Source organism: Chiloscyllium punctatum, chromosome 22 (genome assembly GCF_047496795.1).
Source record: "Chiloscyllium punctatum isolate Juve2018m chromosome 22, sChiPun1.3, whole genome shotgun sequence".
NCBI classification, from domain to species: Eukaryota; Metazoa; Chordata; class Chondrichthyes; order Orectolobiformes; family Hemiscylliidae; genus Chiloscyllium; species Chiloscyllium punctatum.
Genome location: NC_092760.1, coordinates 15,274,030 through 15,295,024, shown reverse-complemented (window position 1 = coordinate 15,295,024; position 20,995 = coordinate 15,274,030). Strand labels below are relative to the sequence as shown.

Genomic DNA, 20,995 nt, shown 5'->3' with positions numbered 1-20,995 from the left:
GACCATTCCCTCCGTGACTACCTGGTCAGGTCCACGCCCCTCGACAACCCACCCTCCCATTCTGGCACCTTCCCTCGTCACCACAGGAATTGCAAAACCTGCGCCGACACCTCCTCCCTCGCCTCTATCCAAGGCCCTAAAGGAGCCTTCCACATCCATCAAAGTTTTACTTGCACATCCACTAATATCATTTATTGTATCCGTTGCTCCCGATGCGGTCTCCTCTACATTGGGGAGACTGAGCGCCTCCTAGCAGAGCGCTTTAGAGAACATCTCCGGGACACCCGCACCAATCAACCAAACCGCCCCGTGGCCCAACATTTCAACTCCCCCTCCCACTCTGCTGAGGACATGGAGGTCCTGGGCCTCCTTCACCGCCGCTCCCTCACCACCAGACGCCTGGAGGAAGAACGCCTCATCTTCCGCCTCGGAACACTTCAACCCCAGGGCATCAATGTGGACTTCAACAGTTTCCTCATTTCCCCGTCCCCCACTTCACCCCAATTCCAAACTTCCAGCTCAGCACTGTCCCCATGACCTGTCCTACCTGCCTATCTTCTTTTCCATCTATCCACTCTACCCTCCCGCGCCCCCCGACCTATCACCTCCATCCCCTCCCCCACTCACCCATTGTACTCTATGCTACTTTCTCCCCACCCCCACCCTCCTCTAGCTTATCTCTCCACCCTTCAGGCTCACTGCCTTTATTCCTGATGAAGGGCTTTTGCCCGAAACGTCGATTTTACTGCTCCTCGGATGCTGCCTGAACTGCTGTGCTCTTCCAGCACCACTCATCCAGAATCTGGTTTCCAGCATCTGCAGTCATTGTTTTTACCTGTTTAACACCATGTCCAGTTTAACTCCCATTGAGTTCCTTTCAAAGCAAACTCAAGTGTGGCATATAAACAAGCCATACCTGAACCTGTTTGGTGATGTATACAATGACAATATACAGCCAGCATCAAAGAACCAAAGGCCTTTATTTTTTCATGCCTGTTTGTCCCATTAAGGTGCTAATGGGACAAACAGGCATGAAAAAATAAAGGCCTTTGCTAATGCACCTTAATTTGGCATTTTGCCACAATCATTTTCCCTTCTTCCTCAACGCAGTGAGATCAAAAATAAATTGGCACCATCAGAAAGTCAGCCAGTTTACATAAGCAAAATACTGCACCTCCTGGAAATCTCAAACTAGTCAAGCAAAGGACTCCGGCAGAAAACCTGGTCAACATTTCAAGTCGAGGATCTTTCACCAGAACTGTAGAAAGATAGAAATGCAGGGGATTTAAGTCACTGCCAGGGGAGAGGGGCAAGGAAGGAGATGTGTGTCTGTGATATGCTGCTGTCTGGGGGAGGTTAAACCATGGAGGATTTCAGGAGGTGGATTAAGCAGGCACTGCGAAGCAATGAAGGTTAGGTCCAAATGAGGCACAAATGGCTCCATAAAATCCATCTGAATGCGGCACAGAGGAGAAAGCTCAACTGGAAAACGCTCCCAACAACAGCAAGGGTACACAGACCTGGTACAAAGCTGGAGGCAGCTGGTCTGAGGTTGTTGAAGTCAATGTTGAGTTGCGGAGGCCTCAAGAGTTCCGAGTGGAAAGATGGTCTCGTGTTGAGCCTCACTGGAGCAATGTGGCAGGCCATGTACAGATGGGTAAAGCATACAGAGAGCGAGAGAGGTTGATATCCAGGTGCATGACTGACTCACCTTTACTGTGGCTCAGCATGGATCATTTGCTCTGGCAATAAGAGGCATTGTCCCCTGCAGGTTTGAGTGGGCAAGGCTAAGCTCTGAGGTGCATCAGGACATTGGCAAATCCATTTCATTCGCCCCATTTTTACCTGTACATCAGCTGTCTCCAGTCTTCATATTTATTCTACCACTGGGTGATCTTTAGAAAGTCTGCCATTTCTATTTAAATCCCAGCGGTGTTCCTTTAAGAGATGATAATACGTCTGATATTCTGTTTTCCCAGCCTGGCCCTTTCCCTTCAAGTTTCTAGTGATTACACTGACATCTCTGAACCTGACGGTTATGGGTTCAAGCCCCCTTGAGAGCCAAGATCAGGGAAGCCACACCGACACTCTCGCACAGTACCGAGAAAGTACAGTATTGCCAGAGGTGCCCTCTCAGGGCCTGAAGAGAAGAAGAGAATTCTCCTCAATACACTGCCAATACCTGTTCCTCAGTCAACACCTATAAAGCAGGGTATTCAGCAATAAATCTCATGATTGTTTGTGGGGGCTTGCTGTGTTCAAATTGGCTATCGAACTTCCTTCATTACGAGAGCAAAGACCCTCCAAAATCACTTCGTTAGCTAGCATATGTTTTGGGGCCAAAGCCCGAACTCAAACAGAAGCCATTGGAAATGGTCAGCAGGTCACTCCTTTGAAGAGAGAGAGAGAGAGAGGGAGAAGGCCAATTGATCATTACATGACCGGACCCTTCATTCGGGATCATGGCATGTTCACATCCTCCCCACTCAACTACCACCCATCCTCGCGTTCATCTCTCCTTCCGAGGCGTTGCCGTGCACACTTTGTGTAGTCTCGAGACAGTTTCAGGTACTCACTGTGCAACAATTGCAAAAGTCAAGGACTAATTCAGATAAATGTGAGGTGCTGCATTTTGGGAAAAGAAATCTTAGCAGGACTTATACACTTAATGGTAAGGACCTAGAGAATGTTACTGAACAAAGAGACCTTGGAGTGCAGGTACATAGCTTCTTGAAAGTGGAGTCGCAGATAGATAGGATAGTGAAGAAAGCGTTTGCTATGCTTTCCTTTATTGGTCAGAGTATTGAGTTGGGAGGTCTTGGGTGAGAGGGGAATGATATAAAAGGGACCTAAGGGGCGACTTTTTTACACAGAGGGTGGTACATGTATGGAATGAGGTGCTAGAGGATGTGGTGGAGGCTGGTACAATTGCAACATTTAAGAGGCATTTGGATGGGTATATGAATAGGAAGAGTTTGGAAGGATATGGGCCGGGTGCTGGCAGGTGGGACTAGATTGGGTTGGGATAACTGGTTGGCATAGACGGGTTGGGATATCTGGTCAGTATGGGCAAGATGGACTGAAGGGTCTGTTTCTCTATGACCTCCAGACATCAATGGAAGATATGCAGCTTTGAGCTGCTCACTGCCAGATTCACTGCACCCGCCACACATCAGGGTGAACGTGGTCTTGAGTGGGGCTTGGAGGGCAATGCGGTGTGATGGAGAGCATCAGGGTTTGAAGAGGAGAGGCGCAATGTGCACTTTCTGGATGTCTATGGATGTTGACCATGTGGACTTCCAGCGGGCATTTGATGAAGTCCAACATAAGGGACTGTTAACTAAGGTAGGAGCCCACAGAATTGAGTACAACTTGCTGATCTGACTGGGAAATTGGTTGAGTGGCAGGCAACAGAAACTAGGGATCATGGGTAGAAACTCAAATTGGCAGGATGTGACCAGTGTTAGGATTTGTGTTAGTACCATCATTATTTATTAACGACTTAGATAATGGCCTAGAATGTCATATTTCCAAATTTGACGATGACACAAAGTTGGATGGCATGTTAACAGTGTGCATAAAATTACAAAGGGACATTGATAGTCTGAGTGAGTGGCAAAATCTGTGGCAGATGGAGTTCGATGTAAGCAAATGTGAAGTTATCCATTTTGGGTCATGAAAGGGAGAGATTGGTGTACTTTTTAGTTGGTATGAAATTAAATACTGTGTGTGAGTGTGAGTGTGAGTGTACATACACAAGGATGCAGTTGTACAAAACCCTTGTTAGGCCCAACTTGACTACTATCAGGGAGTACACTGTAGGTTTACCAAGAAAGATACTTTGACTTCAGGAGTTAATTTATGTGGGGAGATTATATAAATTAGGCCTGTTTTCGAGTTCAGAAGGTGAAGGGGTGACCTGATCAAAGTCTTCAAGGTATTGACAGGAAAAGACAGGGGAGATAAACTGTTTCCATTGGTGGGTATTCTAGAACTAGGGATCGTAGTTTGAGAATTAGGGCCAGACCGTTCAGGAGAGATGTTAGGAAGCACTTCTACACACAGGGTAGTAGATGTTTGGAACTCTCTTCCACAACTGGCAAAGGTATTAATGGATATGGGCCAAAGGCAGGTATATGGAGTTAGGTCACAGATCAATGATCTCATTGAATGCTGGAACAGGTTTGAGGGGTTGAATGGCCTCCTCCTGTTCCAGTGTTCCTCTGTTTACCTGGTTTTGCAGGCGACAAAAGGATTTGGAGGGTGACATGGCGTTCACCAGATCCTGTGCTGCACATTTACAGCCAAGAATGTAAGGCAATTATGGAATTTGAAACGCGCACACACACAGACACAGCCCTGATCTGGTCAATTTGAGATGAATAGCCTTGGATTTCTCCCCACTCATCATCTCCTCCATCCCAGGAAAAAAAAATGTTCCCTCCAGGACTTGTCAGGACCTGGCTTGGATCAGTTTGAACGCCTGGCCTTCAGCAACAGGTCACAATGAGGATTGAATCACAGAAATGGTGATTCAGTGCAGGCAGAGAGACCACTTGGTCTGTTGTGTCTGCACTGGCTCCCCACTGAGCAATGTGACTTCACGGTTTTTCCCCTGTAACCCTTTTTAGACAGGACAAACAGAAGAGGGGGAAGGGACCCGTTCCTGAGACTTCATGATGCAAAGACCTGAACATAGAGGCCAAAATGACATCAACAAATATTTGTGCCTTCTCATCCTTGACAATTCTGTGTGTGGTGTCTAATGATACTGACTGTCATCCAGTTGTTACCATTTAGGGTGGCACGCTGGCTCAGTGGTTAGCACTGCTGCCTCACAGAACCAGGGTCCCAGGTTCGATTCCAACCTCAGGCAACTGTCTGTGTGGAGTTTGCACATTCTCCCCGTGTCTGCGTGGGTTTCCTCCGGGTGCTCCGGTTTCCTCCCACATTCACAAAGATGTGCCGGCCAGGTGAATTAGTGTTAGGTACGTTAGTCGGAGGGAAATGGGTCTGGGTGGGTTACTCTTCGGAGGGTCGGTGTGAACTTGTTGGACTGAAGGGCCTGTTTCCGCACTGTAGGCAGTCTAATCTAATCATATAATCCACATAAAGGAAGGAGTTGTAAACAAGTAGTGAATATCTGACTGGTTGCAGCCACTCCCTGTTCATTGCTTTGGAAATGTGAGTACAGGTATCACATTTACATTGTTAAATAGCTTCAGTTGACAGCACAGTCCTCACTTACGCAAGAACTGACACAATGGCTGGAGTGTTACCTCAGCCAGAATGGTCAGGTTGGAGCCAACGTGCAGGGGACAGAAGATTGAGGCACAGAACTCTCATGTCGTGCTGTTGCTCCCCAGTGGACAGGAAGGTGCAGGCGGGCTCATCCCTGTGACACGATCTGAGTTTGTGCGGGAGGTGGTTATTCCCAATACAGACAGGTGGCATTACAGCCGGTTGTAACTAGTGAACAGTGCACAGGAATCCTGGGACGTCACACTCCTAATCTGGGCAGAGACACCACCTCACCAACCACATCGGGCAGCCTTATTCAAAACGCCTTTTGCCTCGAAGGGGTAAGGTATAGATTGGAGAGATGCCCTCAAAAAGGAGGAGCTGTTCCTCCTGCAGGGGTAGCAGTGGGGGTGGTGTGTTGTGGGGGGGGAAGGGAGGTGTGGGGTTGGTGGTGGAAGGGGGAGTTGTCTGTTAAAATGACGGAGCATGGTCCTGTAAGTGTGGACCCGGCAGTGATCCTTGTATTAATGTCCACAGCAAGTTCTGGGCAGGTCCAGTCTGCACCCAGTGCTGCCTCACACTGAGGGGACTTTGATGAATTCTCCACACTGGGTACAGGTGCCTAGGAGAGCAAGGGCCCACCTGAACCTTCGACAGCCAGGCTCATGTGACCAAACCTCACGGATACTGCGGCCTAGCCGCCGGCATCCATGCCATTCTCTGCCATCCTACAGAGGACCAGCCGGTGATCCGATAAGTGAGGGTGGTGGTGGGTATGGCCAAATGTGAATGGCAAGCGGAGGGGCAGCAGTGCTCCATTCAGCAGGCATTGGTAAGGGGAAGGTTTGGTCGGGGGAGAGGTTTGGTAGGACATGAGAGGCTGCAATCCAACTGGTTGAGAGTAATCCTGGCATCGCCTGTGAAAGGGAACCCCGGAACCGGGGGGGGTCGGGGTCGGGGTTGGGGGGTGGGGGGGGTCGGGGTCGGGGTGGGGGGGGGGTGTGGGGGAGGTTGATAGGCAGATACAGAGGAAGGGGCATTCAGGCATCGCTCCCTCTACAGCAGCAACAGCAGTGAGAGGGTTAGTCCCTGAGGCACAGAGTTACAGAGCCTCTGCCCAATAAATGCCCAGGAGTAGTCTTAATAGGGAGCAAAGCGTGACAGGAAACGGCGACCATTCGGCCCTTCCAGGCTGCTCTGCCATTTCATAAGATGACAGTTGGGGCCTCTGCTCTTCTCCCTCAGCCCTCCATAACCCTTCCCTCCCAGTGGCCCAGCGTCCACTGGTGCCTGAGGAAGAGAGTTCCTCAGACACAGACTCTTGTCGGGGAAAACATTCCCATCTGTGTCTTAAAAGGGAGACCTCTAACTGTGCTCCCTAGTTCTACAACCCCCACCCCACCCCCACCCCACCATCTACCTCATCACATCCCACCATCTAGTTGAGTGACGGAATTATGGCCTACATCAGTTCCGATTTCCTATGTCTCCCCGGCATCTTGAGTGTTCGATTAAGATCAACTCTCGGTTATCTAAACTCCAACTGAGTTAAGTTCCAATCTGTCAAATCTTCCTTCATACGTGAAGCTTTTCGCCAGGAATGCATTCAGTCACCGTTCTCTGATCTGTGAAGGCCTTAAGTCTATATTGTCTGCAGATGCCTGGGGGATGGATGTCAGTGAAGGGACTCGAGGGAGGCTAGCGTTGACTTCAATCCTATTCTCCAGGCTGCTCTGAGACCCATGGAGATACCTGATGAGAATGGTTCTGAAGATCACTGTGGCACCCTGGGTTTTTTTCTCTTCACCGATGCACTGGGACATGTGTGGGATCTTCCATGCATTCAGCCTATTGTGCCTCAAGGTGCTGACCAAGAGTGCCAGAGTCACAGTGCACTACTGAAGTGATCTAGACAAGCAATGAGAGCCTGGACAGTCACCAGTGGGTTCCCCAAGAGCATGGTGCCATTGACCTTATGGATGTAGCCATCAGACTCCAATGGACCTCCCTGTGGTTTTTAATCAACAGAAAGGGCTTTCATTCCATTGAAGGACAACTGCACTATAACCATCCAGAGTGCCTCTTTTAGGGATGGGCGCTGTTTACGGGCAGCAGTCATAATGCCCACAGTACTCTTCAGGTCCAGGTGTCACAGTTATTCCAGTCCCCCTTCCCGTCGCCTTGATGAATGGATCCCCAGAGACGAGGGCTGCCCATTGCTGCACGTTGCAATGTCTTCAATGAGGGATCCTCCCACTGCAGTACAGGAGAGATATAAAGGGAAAAAGTGAGGACTGCAGATGCTGGAGTACCAGAGTTGAAAAGTGTGGTGCTGGAAAAACGCAGCAGGGCCAGGCAGCATCCGAGGAGCAGGAGAATCGACATTTCGGGCATAAGCCCTTCTTCAGGAATGAGGCTGGTTTGCCAAGCGGGCTGAGATAAAAGGTAGGGGAGAGTGAATTTGGGGGAGGGGCACTGGGAATACGATAGGTGGAAGGAGGTGAGGGTGAGGGTGATAGGCCAGAGAGGGGGTGGGGGCAGAGAGGTCAGGAAGAAGATTGCAGGTCAAGAGGGTGGTGCTGAATCCGAGGGTTGGGACTGAGATAAGGGGGGGGGGGGGGGGAAGGGGAAAGGGAAATGAGGAAGCTGGAGAAATCTACATTCAGGAGAGATATAAAACCTGCCTCTCTCTCCACACAAGTGACCAGTCAAGTGGGACTACCGAAGCTGAGGTTCAGATGCCTGAAGTGGTCTGGTATGAATCCCTTCAGTGTGTTCCGGGGAGGGGTCAGACATACTGTGCAGAGCATAGTAGACTACCAATAATGAGGGTAGCAATGATCACCACTGCATTAAGGAAAATGGAAGAGGGTGCTGAACATAGAAACATGGAAACTATACAGTGGGGAAACAGGCCCTTTGGCCCAACAAGTCCACACCGACCCTCCAAACAGTAACCCACCCAGACCCATTCCCCTACCCTATTTACCCCTGACCAATGCACCTAACCTACACATCCCTGAACACAATGGGCAATTTAGCACGGCTAATTCACCTGACCTGCACATCTTTGGACTGTGGGAGGAAACCAGAGCACCCGGAGGAAACCTACACAGACACGGGGAGAATGTGCAAACTCCACACAGACAGTTGCCTGAGTCGGGAATCGAACCTGGATCCCTGGTGCTGTGAGGCAGCGTGCCACCACAGTATGAGGAAACCCAAGAAGCGGGGGCAAAGGGCATTGAGGAGGCCAAGGCAATCTCCGATATACTCAGGTGACCTTTCTGTGCAAGAAAGACGAACCCTTAGTAATTGTGTTATAAGCCTGTGAAAGAAGCAGGGAAAGGGCAGTAAAGAGGAAGAAGTATGAGAGAGAATAAAATGTGAGAAATGCAGGAAAGATGGAGAGCCAATGGTGAAAGTCAGGCAAACATCGTGTCAGGGATGGGTTAAGTTTTAAAACCTTTCAAAGTATTTTCTACTAGGTCATATTGCTTCTTAAATCACTCTGATATGGCAAAGGTCCAGCTCTGTGTCCTTTCTCAGAGTCCTCGAGCAGCAGAAAGACAAACAAGCACAAGAATGCTGGGGAAACTCAGCAGGTCTGGCAGCATCCGGAGAGAGAGAGAGGAACTGAGTTAATGTGATATGATTTTTACCACCTCCTGAGAAAAAGAGCCGGAAATGACATCACCATTGGAAATGATGTCACTGCTGGAAATGACATCACCAACCCAAGGAAACTCAAACATGTAAATAGAAAGTGGGCTACACCACCAGTGCTTCATTCGGAGACTCACTGAAGATGTTACCTAGTATGGTGACAAAATGTATGAGAACAAACCTTCCAGCTCAGAGAGCAAACCTACATCCAGTGATCTGATTCTCCAGAATTTGATTCCTCTCCACAGGTGCTGCCAGACCTGCTGAGTTTCCCCAGGGGGTTCAGTTTTTGTTTCCGATCTCCAGTGTCTGCAGTGTTTTTGCCTTCAGCAGGTCTGAAGTAGCCACATTGCTGCTGTGTTTCAGCACTGTCCCCGCTAACCTGAACAAATTGGTGGGGAGAGAGCTATCTAATCGCATCCTTTAGACCGACAATTGAATGTTGGCGTTGTGTGTAAGCTCCAAACCCTTTCCATTGAGTAGCAATGAACTAGCAACACCTTAACAGCAAGACCAGGGAAAACGATGACATCTCTCCTTTTTTGATTTCAGACCATGACTCTATTGGAGGAAGCAGAATGAATGTTCAGTTCAGATCTGACCCTGTATTTCAGCAATTGCCATTCCCCTGGAACAGCCCCGACTTGGAAAACAATGGTAGGAATTTGAAATTTAAAAAATCATCGCAAAACCACTGGGGGTAGATACGGGTTTTGGGATATTGTTGTAGAATGCAACAGAATGAATCAGCAACTGGCTTTACACCTCTCCCTGTTGACTATTATCTCAGGTGCTGTTATTTCTGTAGCTTACATTCTGGTAATGTAAAAGAAGTCCCTGTCACACATTTTATACCAACTTATTAAAAAAAAACCACGATGTGCCTCAGAGGATTTTCCAAGAGAACATGTCCCTTAACTTCACAAACCCCACATCTTTCAATCACACTCTGTGTCACAACACATCCAAGCGATTATTCAAGCCCTTTATGTCTGCTGACCTATTTCCTTTTTATCTTGCAATGATTAGTTATCCATCAGGATAAATCAAGTCAAAGATAAGATCTACTAATGATACACTAAAGCGTATGAATAACAAGCCAAATATACAACTGTTGACTGAACTGTCTGTATGAGTCGAGTGTGTGGTGCTGGAAAAGCACAGCAGGTCAGGCAGCATCTGAGGGGCAGGAGAATCGATGTTTCCGCCATAAGCCCTTCATCAGGAATTCTGATGAAGGGCTTATGCCCAAAATGTCAATTCTCCTGCTCCTCCCATGCTGCCTGACCTGCCGTGCTTTTCCAGCACCACACCCTCGACTCTGATCCCCAGCATCTGCAGTCCTCACTTATTCCTGAATTGTGCAAATGTCTATTTTTGAAAAACTCGTAGCAATGTTTCTGTTTGAAAGGAATTACTGATCATAGAGTTAAAAGTAAAGTCGCCATAGTCCCACTCTCTCATTAGAGATAGTTGAGTGATGGTGGTTTAACCTGAGGGTCCCCATGCCTCAGGTGAGGGGAGAGGTTGTGAAGGAGAGTCCTTCATGGTAATCTCAGTTAGTGATTAGATTAGATTGCTTACAGTGTGGAAACAGGCCCTTCGGCCCAACAAGTCCACACCGACCCTCCGAAGAGCAAACCACCCAGGCCCATTCCCCTACATTTACCCCTTCACCTAACACTATGGGCAATTTAGCATGGTCAATTCACCTGACCTGCACATTTTTGGACTGAGGGAGGAAACCGGAACACCTGGAGGAAACCCACGCAGACACGGGGAGAATGTGCAAACTCCACACAGACAGTTGCCTGAGGTGGCGATTGAACCCGGGTCTCTGGCGCTGTGAGGCAACAGTGCTAATCACTATGAAGTGTGGAAATTCAACTGATAGTGTTAGTATTACTCTGCATCAGAGACCAGCCATCCAGCCAACTGAGCTAACTGTCACCCTTAAGAATGAGGAGTGGTATAAAGTCTAATCTAATAGTTTCTAATCTGTCAGACTGCTGACTGTCTGAGGTGCATGACTCTATTTGCACTTTGAAAGATTCTCAATATTAACAAACACATATATTCGAAATGATATTCAGTATTTTAAAAAGGTTAATCTGCACCATTTCCAAGGTGTAAAGGGCCTCAGTTTTGAAGCCACTCATTTATCTGGAGAGTGGACGTAGAGAGAATTAAAATCGTCCCGGAGGGTGACTGCCGAAGGTTGAAAGGTCACCTCCCAGTGGCACTGTTATCATTAGGCTATGTCTGCTGGGAAGGTCACCATTCAATAGTGTGAAGGCAGCACACACGAAGAACCATGTATATTCTCCAGTGACCAAAAGCAACAACTGGTGTCCGAGAGGGGCTGCTGGAAGATTCTAAGGAAATAGTTTCAGCCGGAGATTATGTGTATCCAGGATTCGGGAATTCCCAGATAACCCTGCTGCTACATGTACTTAGGAGTTAAAATCCTCTTTGTTTCAGTCAGTTATAGAGTCAGAAAGCTGTACAGCACGGAAACAGGCTCTTCGGTCCAACTTGTCCATGCCGACCAGGTATCCTAAATGATGCCAGCATTTGTCCCATATCCCTCTAAATGTTTCCTCTTCCTATGCCCATCTGGATGTCTTTTAAATGTTATAATTGTAACAGCTCCAAACACTTCCTCTGGCAGCTTGTTCCATACATGCACCATCCTCAGCGTGAAAAAGTTACCGCTTAGATCCCTTTTAAATCTTTCCCCTCACAACTTAAACCTACGTCATTTAGTTTTGGACATCCCCACCCTGGGGAAAAGACCTTGGCTATTCGTCCTGCCCATGCCCTTCATGATTTTATAAGTCTCTGTAAGATCACCCCTTCAGCCTCTGATGTTCCAGGGAAGATGGCCGCAGCTTATTCAGCCTCTCCCTGTCGCTCAAACCCTCCAACCCAGTTGGTGGAGTGAATCCGGAATGCTAGTGTAAAGTGGTGATTTTATTTTCAACGATATTTCTAATTTGCTGCCCTGCTAGAATATTAACACAAGGGTGTCCTCTCATACTAAAACTTTGTTTTATTATTTAGCACATGTTGGGCTGATATTTAAGTGCTGTAAAAGGAGCCCAGTTTGTAGTTCCCTCTCCCCCCTCAGACTCTCATGACATTACAGGCACCACTGTGCACTCTGTTATCTTTCTGGAGACTAATGGTTCTGGATAGAAAGAAGGCAGAGTAATTTTACAAGCTCCTCTCCCACATCCTGATTTGGGAACATGAGGTACTTCCCTCATTACTGCCGTGTCAAAATGTGGCCTTACACACTGTGGCACACACCGTCATGTCAACTATAGTGGTCCAGGAATGTGGCTCACCAACACGGTGAGGCACAGGGTGGCACGCTGGCTCAGTGGTTAGCACTGCTGCCTCACAGCACCAGGGGCCTGGGTTCGATTCCCACCACAGGCAACTGTTTGTGTGGAGTTTGCACATCCTCCCCGCGTCTGTGTGGGTTTCCTCCGGGTGCTCTGGTTTCTTCCCACAGTCCAAAGATGTGCAGGTTAGATGAATTGGCCGTGCTAAATTGCCCACAGTATTCAGGGATGTATAGGTTAGGTGCATTAGTCAGGGGAAATGTAGAGTAATAGGGTGGGGGAATGGGTCTGGGTGGGTTCCCCTTCAGAGGGTCAGTGTGGACTTGTTGGGCCGAAGGGTCTGTTAATGCATAGTGGGGATTCTATGATTCACTTCCAAGGTAATTAGGGAGAGGAAACAAAGGCCAAGTGTTCCACTACTATCCCATGGAAGTGTATAATAAAAACACTGTTGCTCTTTGTTAAATAGTGCCCTGGAATCTTCAACATTTCCCTAAGATAGCCTCAGGTTATCATTGCATCATCAATATGGCCTGTCTGACAGCTAGCATCCCTCAGTACTGCAGTGCAGCATTAGCCTGGATATTGTGGACTGTGGCTTAGTCCTACACCTGGCAGATTGAGATGTGACAGCACTCCCAGTGAGCCAAGACTAACACCAATACATTTAGCTATTCATCATTTGCCAGCATGGGACTTGAGCAATACTGAAAAAATAGAGGTTCATCATGCACTCATCAGGACAATTTGCAAGAAATACCAAGAATTGCGTTTCCACTGGTATTTCTGGTGATCAGCACTGAAGGCTGCAAAAGGAAAGATTTCAACAAATATACCTTTTTTCACACATGACTTGGAGATGCCGGTATTGGACTGGTGAGGATAAAGTTAAAATTCACACAACATCAGGTTATAGTCCAGGTTTTTACATAATGCAAATAAAGGTGGAACCCTCCTATACTAATTGTGGATCTCCCAAAACCATTCCTTTCCTTATTAAATCAATTGATAAAGCCTATTACTGATATTTGCGAAACATTTTAATTTCAGTATTAAAGACTGATGAATATGCATGTGGGGGGTGGGGGGGGGGGGGTGCAGGGTGTGTTGTGGTGGTTGAGGTGGGGAGGACCTTTCATGAGATTGTATTGGCGCAGAAGAAAAATTCTGCTCATTTCATCTGCTCTCCAAATAACCTGCAGGGAGGACCTCAGAAACTGTATCAGGACTCAGCATTCAAAATCAAAATTCCTTCCAGTACAACAACCACAGAAGTAAACAAAAGGGATTTTGATAAAATGGACCCTTACTCTACCTCAGTGAATATTCTCCATATCCGTTTCTTCCCTCTTTTCAGCAATCCCTGTGCTGAGGTTTTAAAGCATTTCCAAGTTTTTTAAAAACTCTTACATTGGATTTGGGTGTTGCACACAGGGATTTGTTGTTCTTCCTTAATTGTCCTCCACCAGAGATGCTTACTACGCCATTTCAAAGTCACCCACATTGCTGTGGGTGTGGAAGTCACATGTCGGCCAGACCAGGTAAAAACAGCAGATTTCCTCCCCGAATGGGTATTAATCAAAACAACTTTTTTATATAGCAATCAGTGACAGTTGCCTGGGTGACCATTGCTAACTTTCAATTCCACATACGGTTCATTGCATTTGTGGCCTCAGTGGGATTTGAACACGTGACCCAAGAGCATTAGCCTGTGTCTCTGGATTACTAATCCAGTAACGTTGCCACAACACCAATACCGCCTCCACAGTAAATAAGTGGCAGATGCTTGCTTTGACCACAATGCCTTATTGTGGTGTTGAGGGAGAAAGGAAAATATCAGTATTCACTCATGGAGTGAGAAAGGAAGACTCACTTTCACCTCCTAGTGTTTTATATCCAACCAAGTTTGTTTAGAAGTGTATTCACACTTGCTGTGTCCGGATTAGCTTCCGCGTATCTTCCATTCCAAGTTCTCAGACATTTGCAGTAACAAATCATTTGTTTTCAATAACATCAACTCACGGATTGATCCTCACCAAAACAACAGCTCTAACTCCACCGCCTTTCAAGTTAATACCATAGGATCTTTACACGCACCCTAGCAGGAAGACAGGACCTCAACTTAATATCTCATCTGAAAGACAGTGCAGCAACAAAGTCAATTTAAAAGTTGTCCTTTGGTCCCTGACGTGGGACTTGAACCCACTGCCTTCATACCCTGAGGTGAAATTTGCTCCACTCTGAACCATGACTGAGACAACATTAGGAAGTACATTGGGCAGGGCCCAGTTGGGTCATGGTACTGACATCTGAAGCCCGGAGGTGGCGATGTCTGTTACAAATCCCCCCCCCCCCCCCCCCCAGTTACCATAGGTGGTCAACTCAGAGGTAATTCAGGACGAGAGGATGGCCCCGAGATGCCAGGTTTCCAAATGGAGGACTCATGGCGATGGTGAGGCAGGCGGGGAGGGGGTGCTGATGAGGCAGGCATGGCACCTCAAAATGGAGGCACCCTCTGCTGCGCTGAGAGAAACTTGGTGAGTTTTGAGAAGATTTGTAGCTCAGGTTGTGGTTCTGGATGTCGGTTTGCTCATTGAGTTGAGAGAAACCTCAATTAAAAACAGGCCCTGCCACAGCTGCCAGGCTGGCCCTGTGGGGGGGGGTGTCCCTGTGATTGTGGCCATCCCATTCAATCTAACACCCACGTGCAAAGATGGTGGATTGGCCATGCTAAATTGCCCTGCAGTATCCAGTGATGTGCAGGCTAAGTGGATTCGTCATGGGAAATGTTCTGGGGATAAGGCAGGGGAATGGGTCTGGATGGGATGCTCTTTGGAGAGTCAGTGCAGACTCGATGGGCCAGATGTACCTGCACTGTGGGGATTCTTTGACATTCCAGTTGGAGTGAGTGAGAAAAGGCATCACTGGCCCCTCTTGACATCTAGCTTGGGAGGCCCCGACAGGTAAGGACCAGGCTGCTGCCTCAACAGAAGATCCTAATGGTGCCATCACATTTACCCCAGTTGGTGCCCCCCTCCCCATGCACCTCAGCTGTTAATGTGAAGGTGACCCCAGCTTCAGCAGGATGGTTTTGGTCCTTTCAAATATTGCCCTGGGCTCAGCCTCCTCACTGAGCCTTTCAGCACTGGGGAATTTCAGACTCTGCTGGTATTGTATCTTTGTGACATTCACCATGTGTTTGTACCCTCCAGTTTCAAGCGGGTACAGTGGAAGCTCCTGGCATCTGACTCACCCCCAGCTCTGGTCCAAGTACCAACTGTGGGAGTGGCTCCAACACACCCTGGATGCCAACCAGTTGGACGCCAATTGTATTCACTTTCAAGACTTCAACCTAACGGGTGAGCAGTTGTGTTCCATGTCTCTGGAGCACTTTAACCAAGTGGCTGGACCTCTGGGCCCACTTCTCTTTGCCAACCTTGGGAACCTAAAGTGGAGCAACAAGTGCCTGCACTCACCTGGACAGCCGCTGGTGGCAGAGCAGAGAGGCAAGTACCATTGTGTCAGGCTACATTTCCATATTTCGACGACTTAACTCCAGTCAAATCTTTCATATAAGATGAAAAGGAAACAAAGAAAGCCCTATTTTCCAGCCTCAGGATATTCCAATGTATTTAGCAGTCAATGGAGTACCTTTTAGATCACAGAGTTGTACAGCACAGAAACAGACCCTTTGGTTCCACCTGTGCTGACCAGATATCCTAACTCAACCTAGTCCCATTTGCTAGCACTTGGCCTATATCCCTCGAAACCCTTCCCATTCGAATACCCATCCAGATGTCTTTTAAATGGTGCAAGTGTATCAGCCTCCACCACTTCCTCTGGCAGCTCATTCCGTACCCGTCCCACCTTCTGTGTGAAAAAGTTTCTTTTTTAAATCTTTCCCCTCTCATCTTAAACTTATGCCCTCTAGTTTTGGACTCCCCTATCCTGGGGAAAAGACCTTGTCTCTTTAACATACCCATGCCCCTCATGGTTTTATAAGTCTCTGTAAATTCACCCCTCAGACTCCAAAAATTAGAGAAAATAACCCTAGCCTATTATGCCTCTCCTTCTAGCTCAAACTTTCCAGTCCCGGCAACATCCTCGTAAATGTTTTCTGAACCGCCTTAAGTTTAATGATAACCTTTCTCTAGCAGGGAGACCAGAATTCCAACAGTGGCCTAACCAATGTCCTGTACAGCTGCAACGTGTCCTCCCAACTCCTATACTCAATGCTCTGCTCAATGAAGGAAAGCATACCAAACGCCTTCTTCACTAGCCTATCTACCTGCGACTCCACTTTCAAGGAGCTATGAACCTGCACTCCAAGGTCTCTTTATTCAGCAACACTCCCAGGACCTTACCATTAAGTGTATAAGTCCTGCTAAGATTTGCCTTTCCAAAATGCAGCACCTCGCATTTATCTAAATTAAACTCCATCTGCCAATCCTCAGCCCATCTGATTAAGATCCCGTTGTGCTCTGAGGTATCTTTACTCACTGTCCACTACAGTGCAATGTTGAAGAATGAGAAGCCAATGTATGCATAGGGCTGTCCTACAGACAGAAATGTAATGATGACGAGCGCAAACTGGATTAGTGATTAGTTGGGGGAGAAAACAGAACTTTGCGGCCCTTCTTCAAGATAGCGTTCGGTATACCCATGTGACGGATCTAATGTTGTGTTTGAAAGACACCCCTCTAGCAGTCCAGCACTCTCTCAATCATGTCCTAAAGTCAGTCTCGGGTTTGTGTTCAAGCTTGTTAAGTATTTGTACAAGCCCACAGATTCCTGGGCTACCAAGCATCCAAAGCTGGCTGTGAAGGGAAAGCTTCCTAGTCATTCCGGCCTTCCAGTCATTTGTCCCTCGTCACAACGCTCAATCCTTTCATTAATTTACTGCACACTTCTAAAGAGAAAAATACTTCTGATGGGGTTACGTACGGATGGAGGATGGTCTGCTTTGCTATTTTCAAACCTGTTCTTGGGGAGGCAGGGGAAAGGACGGGATGGAAACTGCTCCCCCTCCCCCACCCCACCCCCAGCGCACTCAGGCAGCAAGATTCACTGGGAGCTCCTCACTCATCCATGAGGCAAACTCCTGAATAAATGACCTGATAAAATCTGTAGGAATGAACATCAACCTCACTGTCAGTCAGAAGGAACTGACCTGTATTCAGAGGCGAAGAGAATGACTAGAGCAGGCCATTTTTATGGTGACAAAATGGCTGAAAATCAATGTTCCAGCACAGTGACCTAACTTGCATACATATTCATGTAAACCTTTTCCAAACCCTTTCAAGTTTCACAACATCCTTCCTATAGCATTGGTTAGGCCAACTTTAGAATACTGCATGCAATTCAGGACTAGTGATGGCATTTTTCTTTCCATGAGCAACGTACTCTCAACACCCATGGCTAGTCACGCCTGGTGAGTTTCTAAGTATAAAATATGTAAAGCTTGACCTATTAATTACCATCCCCTTGTCAGAGAAGGTTGTAGTTGGTGCCAGATCTAATAATAAGTGACATGGTTGGATAATTAATGTCTGAGATGCTCGTTTTCCCTGCACATTTCAAATAATCATTAGGTGGTCCTGAGGAGGGGTGAGAGTGACGTGACATCTCATGGACAGATCTGAACCAATCTGGGTCTGGTATTGATCTTGTTTTGGTACCAAATGTGGAGGATTTTCGCCCAAAGGTATTGAACACAGCCCCTCCTCAAAACATTTGATCACAGACACAGGACCAAATAATATTAGGCTTGTTCTAACATTTCGGACCAATTAATGTCAAGATATTTGTCAACATCCAAGAAGTAAAGGGAACTAACTTCTTTACTTTACCTCTAGGTGTATTTCTCAATGGCATGCTGTTCCCAGTCAATGGTACGGTTAAATCGCAAGCAATTGGTAAGCAACTGGGCTATCATCTATCTCAATCTAATGGTGTCGACACTAAATAAAACCATCCACAGACAGATACACGCGCACGCGCACAGACACACACAAACAAACAAACACACACACAAAATAAATTCCCCAATCTGTATGTGCTACACTTCAGAATCTGTATATTGCTAACTCTGGGATCAAATACAACCTTACCAATCCCGGAAAATCACACCCCGTATTTATAAATAACTGCCTGTCTGGGACAAAACAAACCCTCAATTCAAATGCAAGATCCTGTGGAATTTACATACAATAACCAACTCAATATGTACGCCACGATCCTCCCCAGTGTCTGAATACTCATGCCTGCAGGACAAATTTCAACCTGCCACTTGCTTGACACCAACTACAAGCTGCAGCAAAGAATGACAGCTTCACAGAGGGAACCAGCTCCCTTTTATTCCAACACTATAATCTCCCCAACCGAAATAAAGCAATCATCTCCCTCAACTAGAACAACAGCCTCCTGATCCACATACTGATCCAAAGATGGGTCAATGAGCCGAGGAGTGACAGATGGAGTTTAATTTAGATAAATGCGAGGTGCTGCATTTTGGAAAAGCAAATAGGGCAGGATTTATTCACTTAATGTTAAGGTCCTGTGGAGTGTTGCTGAACAAAGTGACCTTGGAGTGCAGGTTCATAGTTTCTTGTAAGTAGAGTCGCAGGTAGATAGGATAGTGAAGAGGATGTGTGGTATGCATTCCTTTATTGGTCAGAGCATTGAGTACAGGAGTTGAGAGGTCATGTTGCAGCTGTACAGGACATTGGTTAGGCCAACTGTAGAATACTGCATGCAATTCAGGTCTCCCTGCTATAGGAAGGATGTTGTGAAACTTGAAAGGGTTTGGAATGCAAGTTAGGTCACTGTGCTGGAACATTTATTTTCAGCCATTTTGTCACCATAAAGGTAACATCATCAGTGAGAGTCTCTGGTGAAGTGTTGATGGTATGTCCCAACTCTCTATTTATAGGTCTTGGTTTCTTAAGATGGGTGATGTCATTTCCAGTTCTTTTTTTACAAGGAAAGATAGATGGGATCTGAATTGACGTATTTATTGATGGAGTTCTGGTTAGAATGCCATGCCTCTGGGAATTCTCGTGCGTGTCTTTGTTTTGCCTGTCCTAGGATGTGTGTGTTGGCCTAGTCAAAGTGGTATCCTTCTTTGTCTGTATGTATGGAAACTGGTGATAGCAGGTTGTGTCTTTTGGTGGCCAGTTGGTGTTCATGTATCCTGGTGGCAAGTTGCCTGCTTGCTTGTCCGATGTCGTGTTTTTTACAATTCGTGCATGGTATCTTTGAATGACGTCTGGTGGTATCTAATGGATCCTTTAGGTTCGTTAGTCGCTGTTTAAGTGTGTTGGTGGGTTTGTGGACTACCATGATGCCAAGGGGTCTGAGCAGTGTGGAAATCATTTCTGATATATCTTTGATGTGAGGTAATGTGCCTATAGCTTTCGGTTGCGTTGTGTCTGCTTGTTTGGGTTTGGTTCTGATAAATCGGGGGATTGTGTTCACTGGTACCCGTTTATTTGAAAATGTTGTAGAGATATTTTTCTTCTGCCGTTTGTAGTTCTTGGGTGCTGCAGTGTGATGTAGCTCGTTGAAATAATATCTTGATGCAGCTCCGTTTCTCGGTGTTGAAATGATTGCTTCTATCCATTAGATTCGACTAACAAAACTAACATTGGACAAATTAGCAGGAAACTTGCCACCAGGTTACATGAACGCCAACTGGCCGCCAAAAGACAGGCCCACTCTCACTAGTTTTCATACATACAGACAAAGAAGGACACCACTTTGATGGGATAATACACACATCCTAGGACAGGTGAAACAAAGACACACACGAGAATTCTTAAATGCATGGCATTCTAACCAGAACTCTATCAATAAACACATCAACTTAGATCCTATCGACCTTCTCTAGAAAAAAGGAACCAGAAATGACATCACCCATCTTAAGAAACCAAGATCTATAGATAGAGAGGGGGGACTTACCACCAGCACTTCACTGGAGACTCGCTGATGATTTTTATTTTTGATTAAATTAGGTTCCCTACAGTGTGGAAACAGGCCCTTCGGCCCAACAAGTCCACACCGACCCTCCGAAGAGAAACCCACCCAGACCCAATCCCCTACATTTACCCCTTACCTAACACTACGGGCAATTTAGATTGGCCAATTCACCTAACCTGCACATTTTTGGACTGTGAGAGGAAACTGGAGCACCCGGAGGAAACCCACGCAGACACGGGGAGAATATGTAAACTCCAAACAGACAGTTGCCTGAGGCAGGAATTGAACTCTGGTCTCTGGCACTGTGAAGCAGCAGTGCTAACCGCTGTGCTACCATGCTGCCCTATTTTACCTAGTATGGTGACAAAACATCTGAAAACAAACCTTCCAGCTCAGCGAGCTAACTTACATACTTATCATCAACCTGAACTACAAATCTTCACAAAGATTTACAAGGACATTGTCAGGGTTGGAGGGTTTGAGCTATAGAGAGAGGTTGAATCAGCTGGGGCTGTTTTCCCTGGAGCGTTAGAGGTTTATAAAATCATGAAGGGCACAATAAGGTCTTTTCCATGTGGTGGGGTGTCCAAAACTAGGGGGCATAGGTTAAAGGTGAGATGGAAAAGAGTTAAACAGGATGTAATGGTAATCTTGTCATGCAATGAGTGGTACGTGTATGGAATGAGTTGCCAGAGGAAGTGGTGGAGGCTGGTACAATTGCAACATTTAAAAGGCATCTGGATGGGTTTATGAATAGGAAG

At 46.9% G+C, this 20,995-nt stretch overlaps 1 protein-coding gene across 3 annotated transcripts in view; it reads left to right on the top strand.

The window, feature by feature from the left end:
- The window catches only part of ehf (ets homologous factor), a 47,202-nt gene that overhangs the window by 5,673 nt on the left and 20,534 nt on the right, over positions 1-20,995 (top strand). For 2 of the 3 annotated variants that reach the window (XM_072591850.1, XM_072591849.1), the window contains exons 2-4: positions 9,460-9,564; positions 15,470-15,763; positions 18,113-18,172. In XM_072591850.1, coding sequence (XP_072447951.1) covers positions 9,486-9,564; positions 15,470-15,763; positions 18,113-18,172 — 433 coding nt within the window. In that variant the 5' untranslated portion in view covers positions 9,460-9,485. The remainder of the gene's footprint in view (positions 1-9,459; positions 9,565-15,469; positions 15,764-18,112; positions 18,173-20,995) is intronic. The other variant, XM_072591851.1, reaches the window with a different exon arrangement.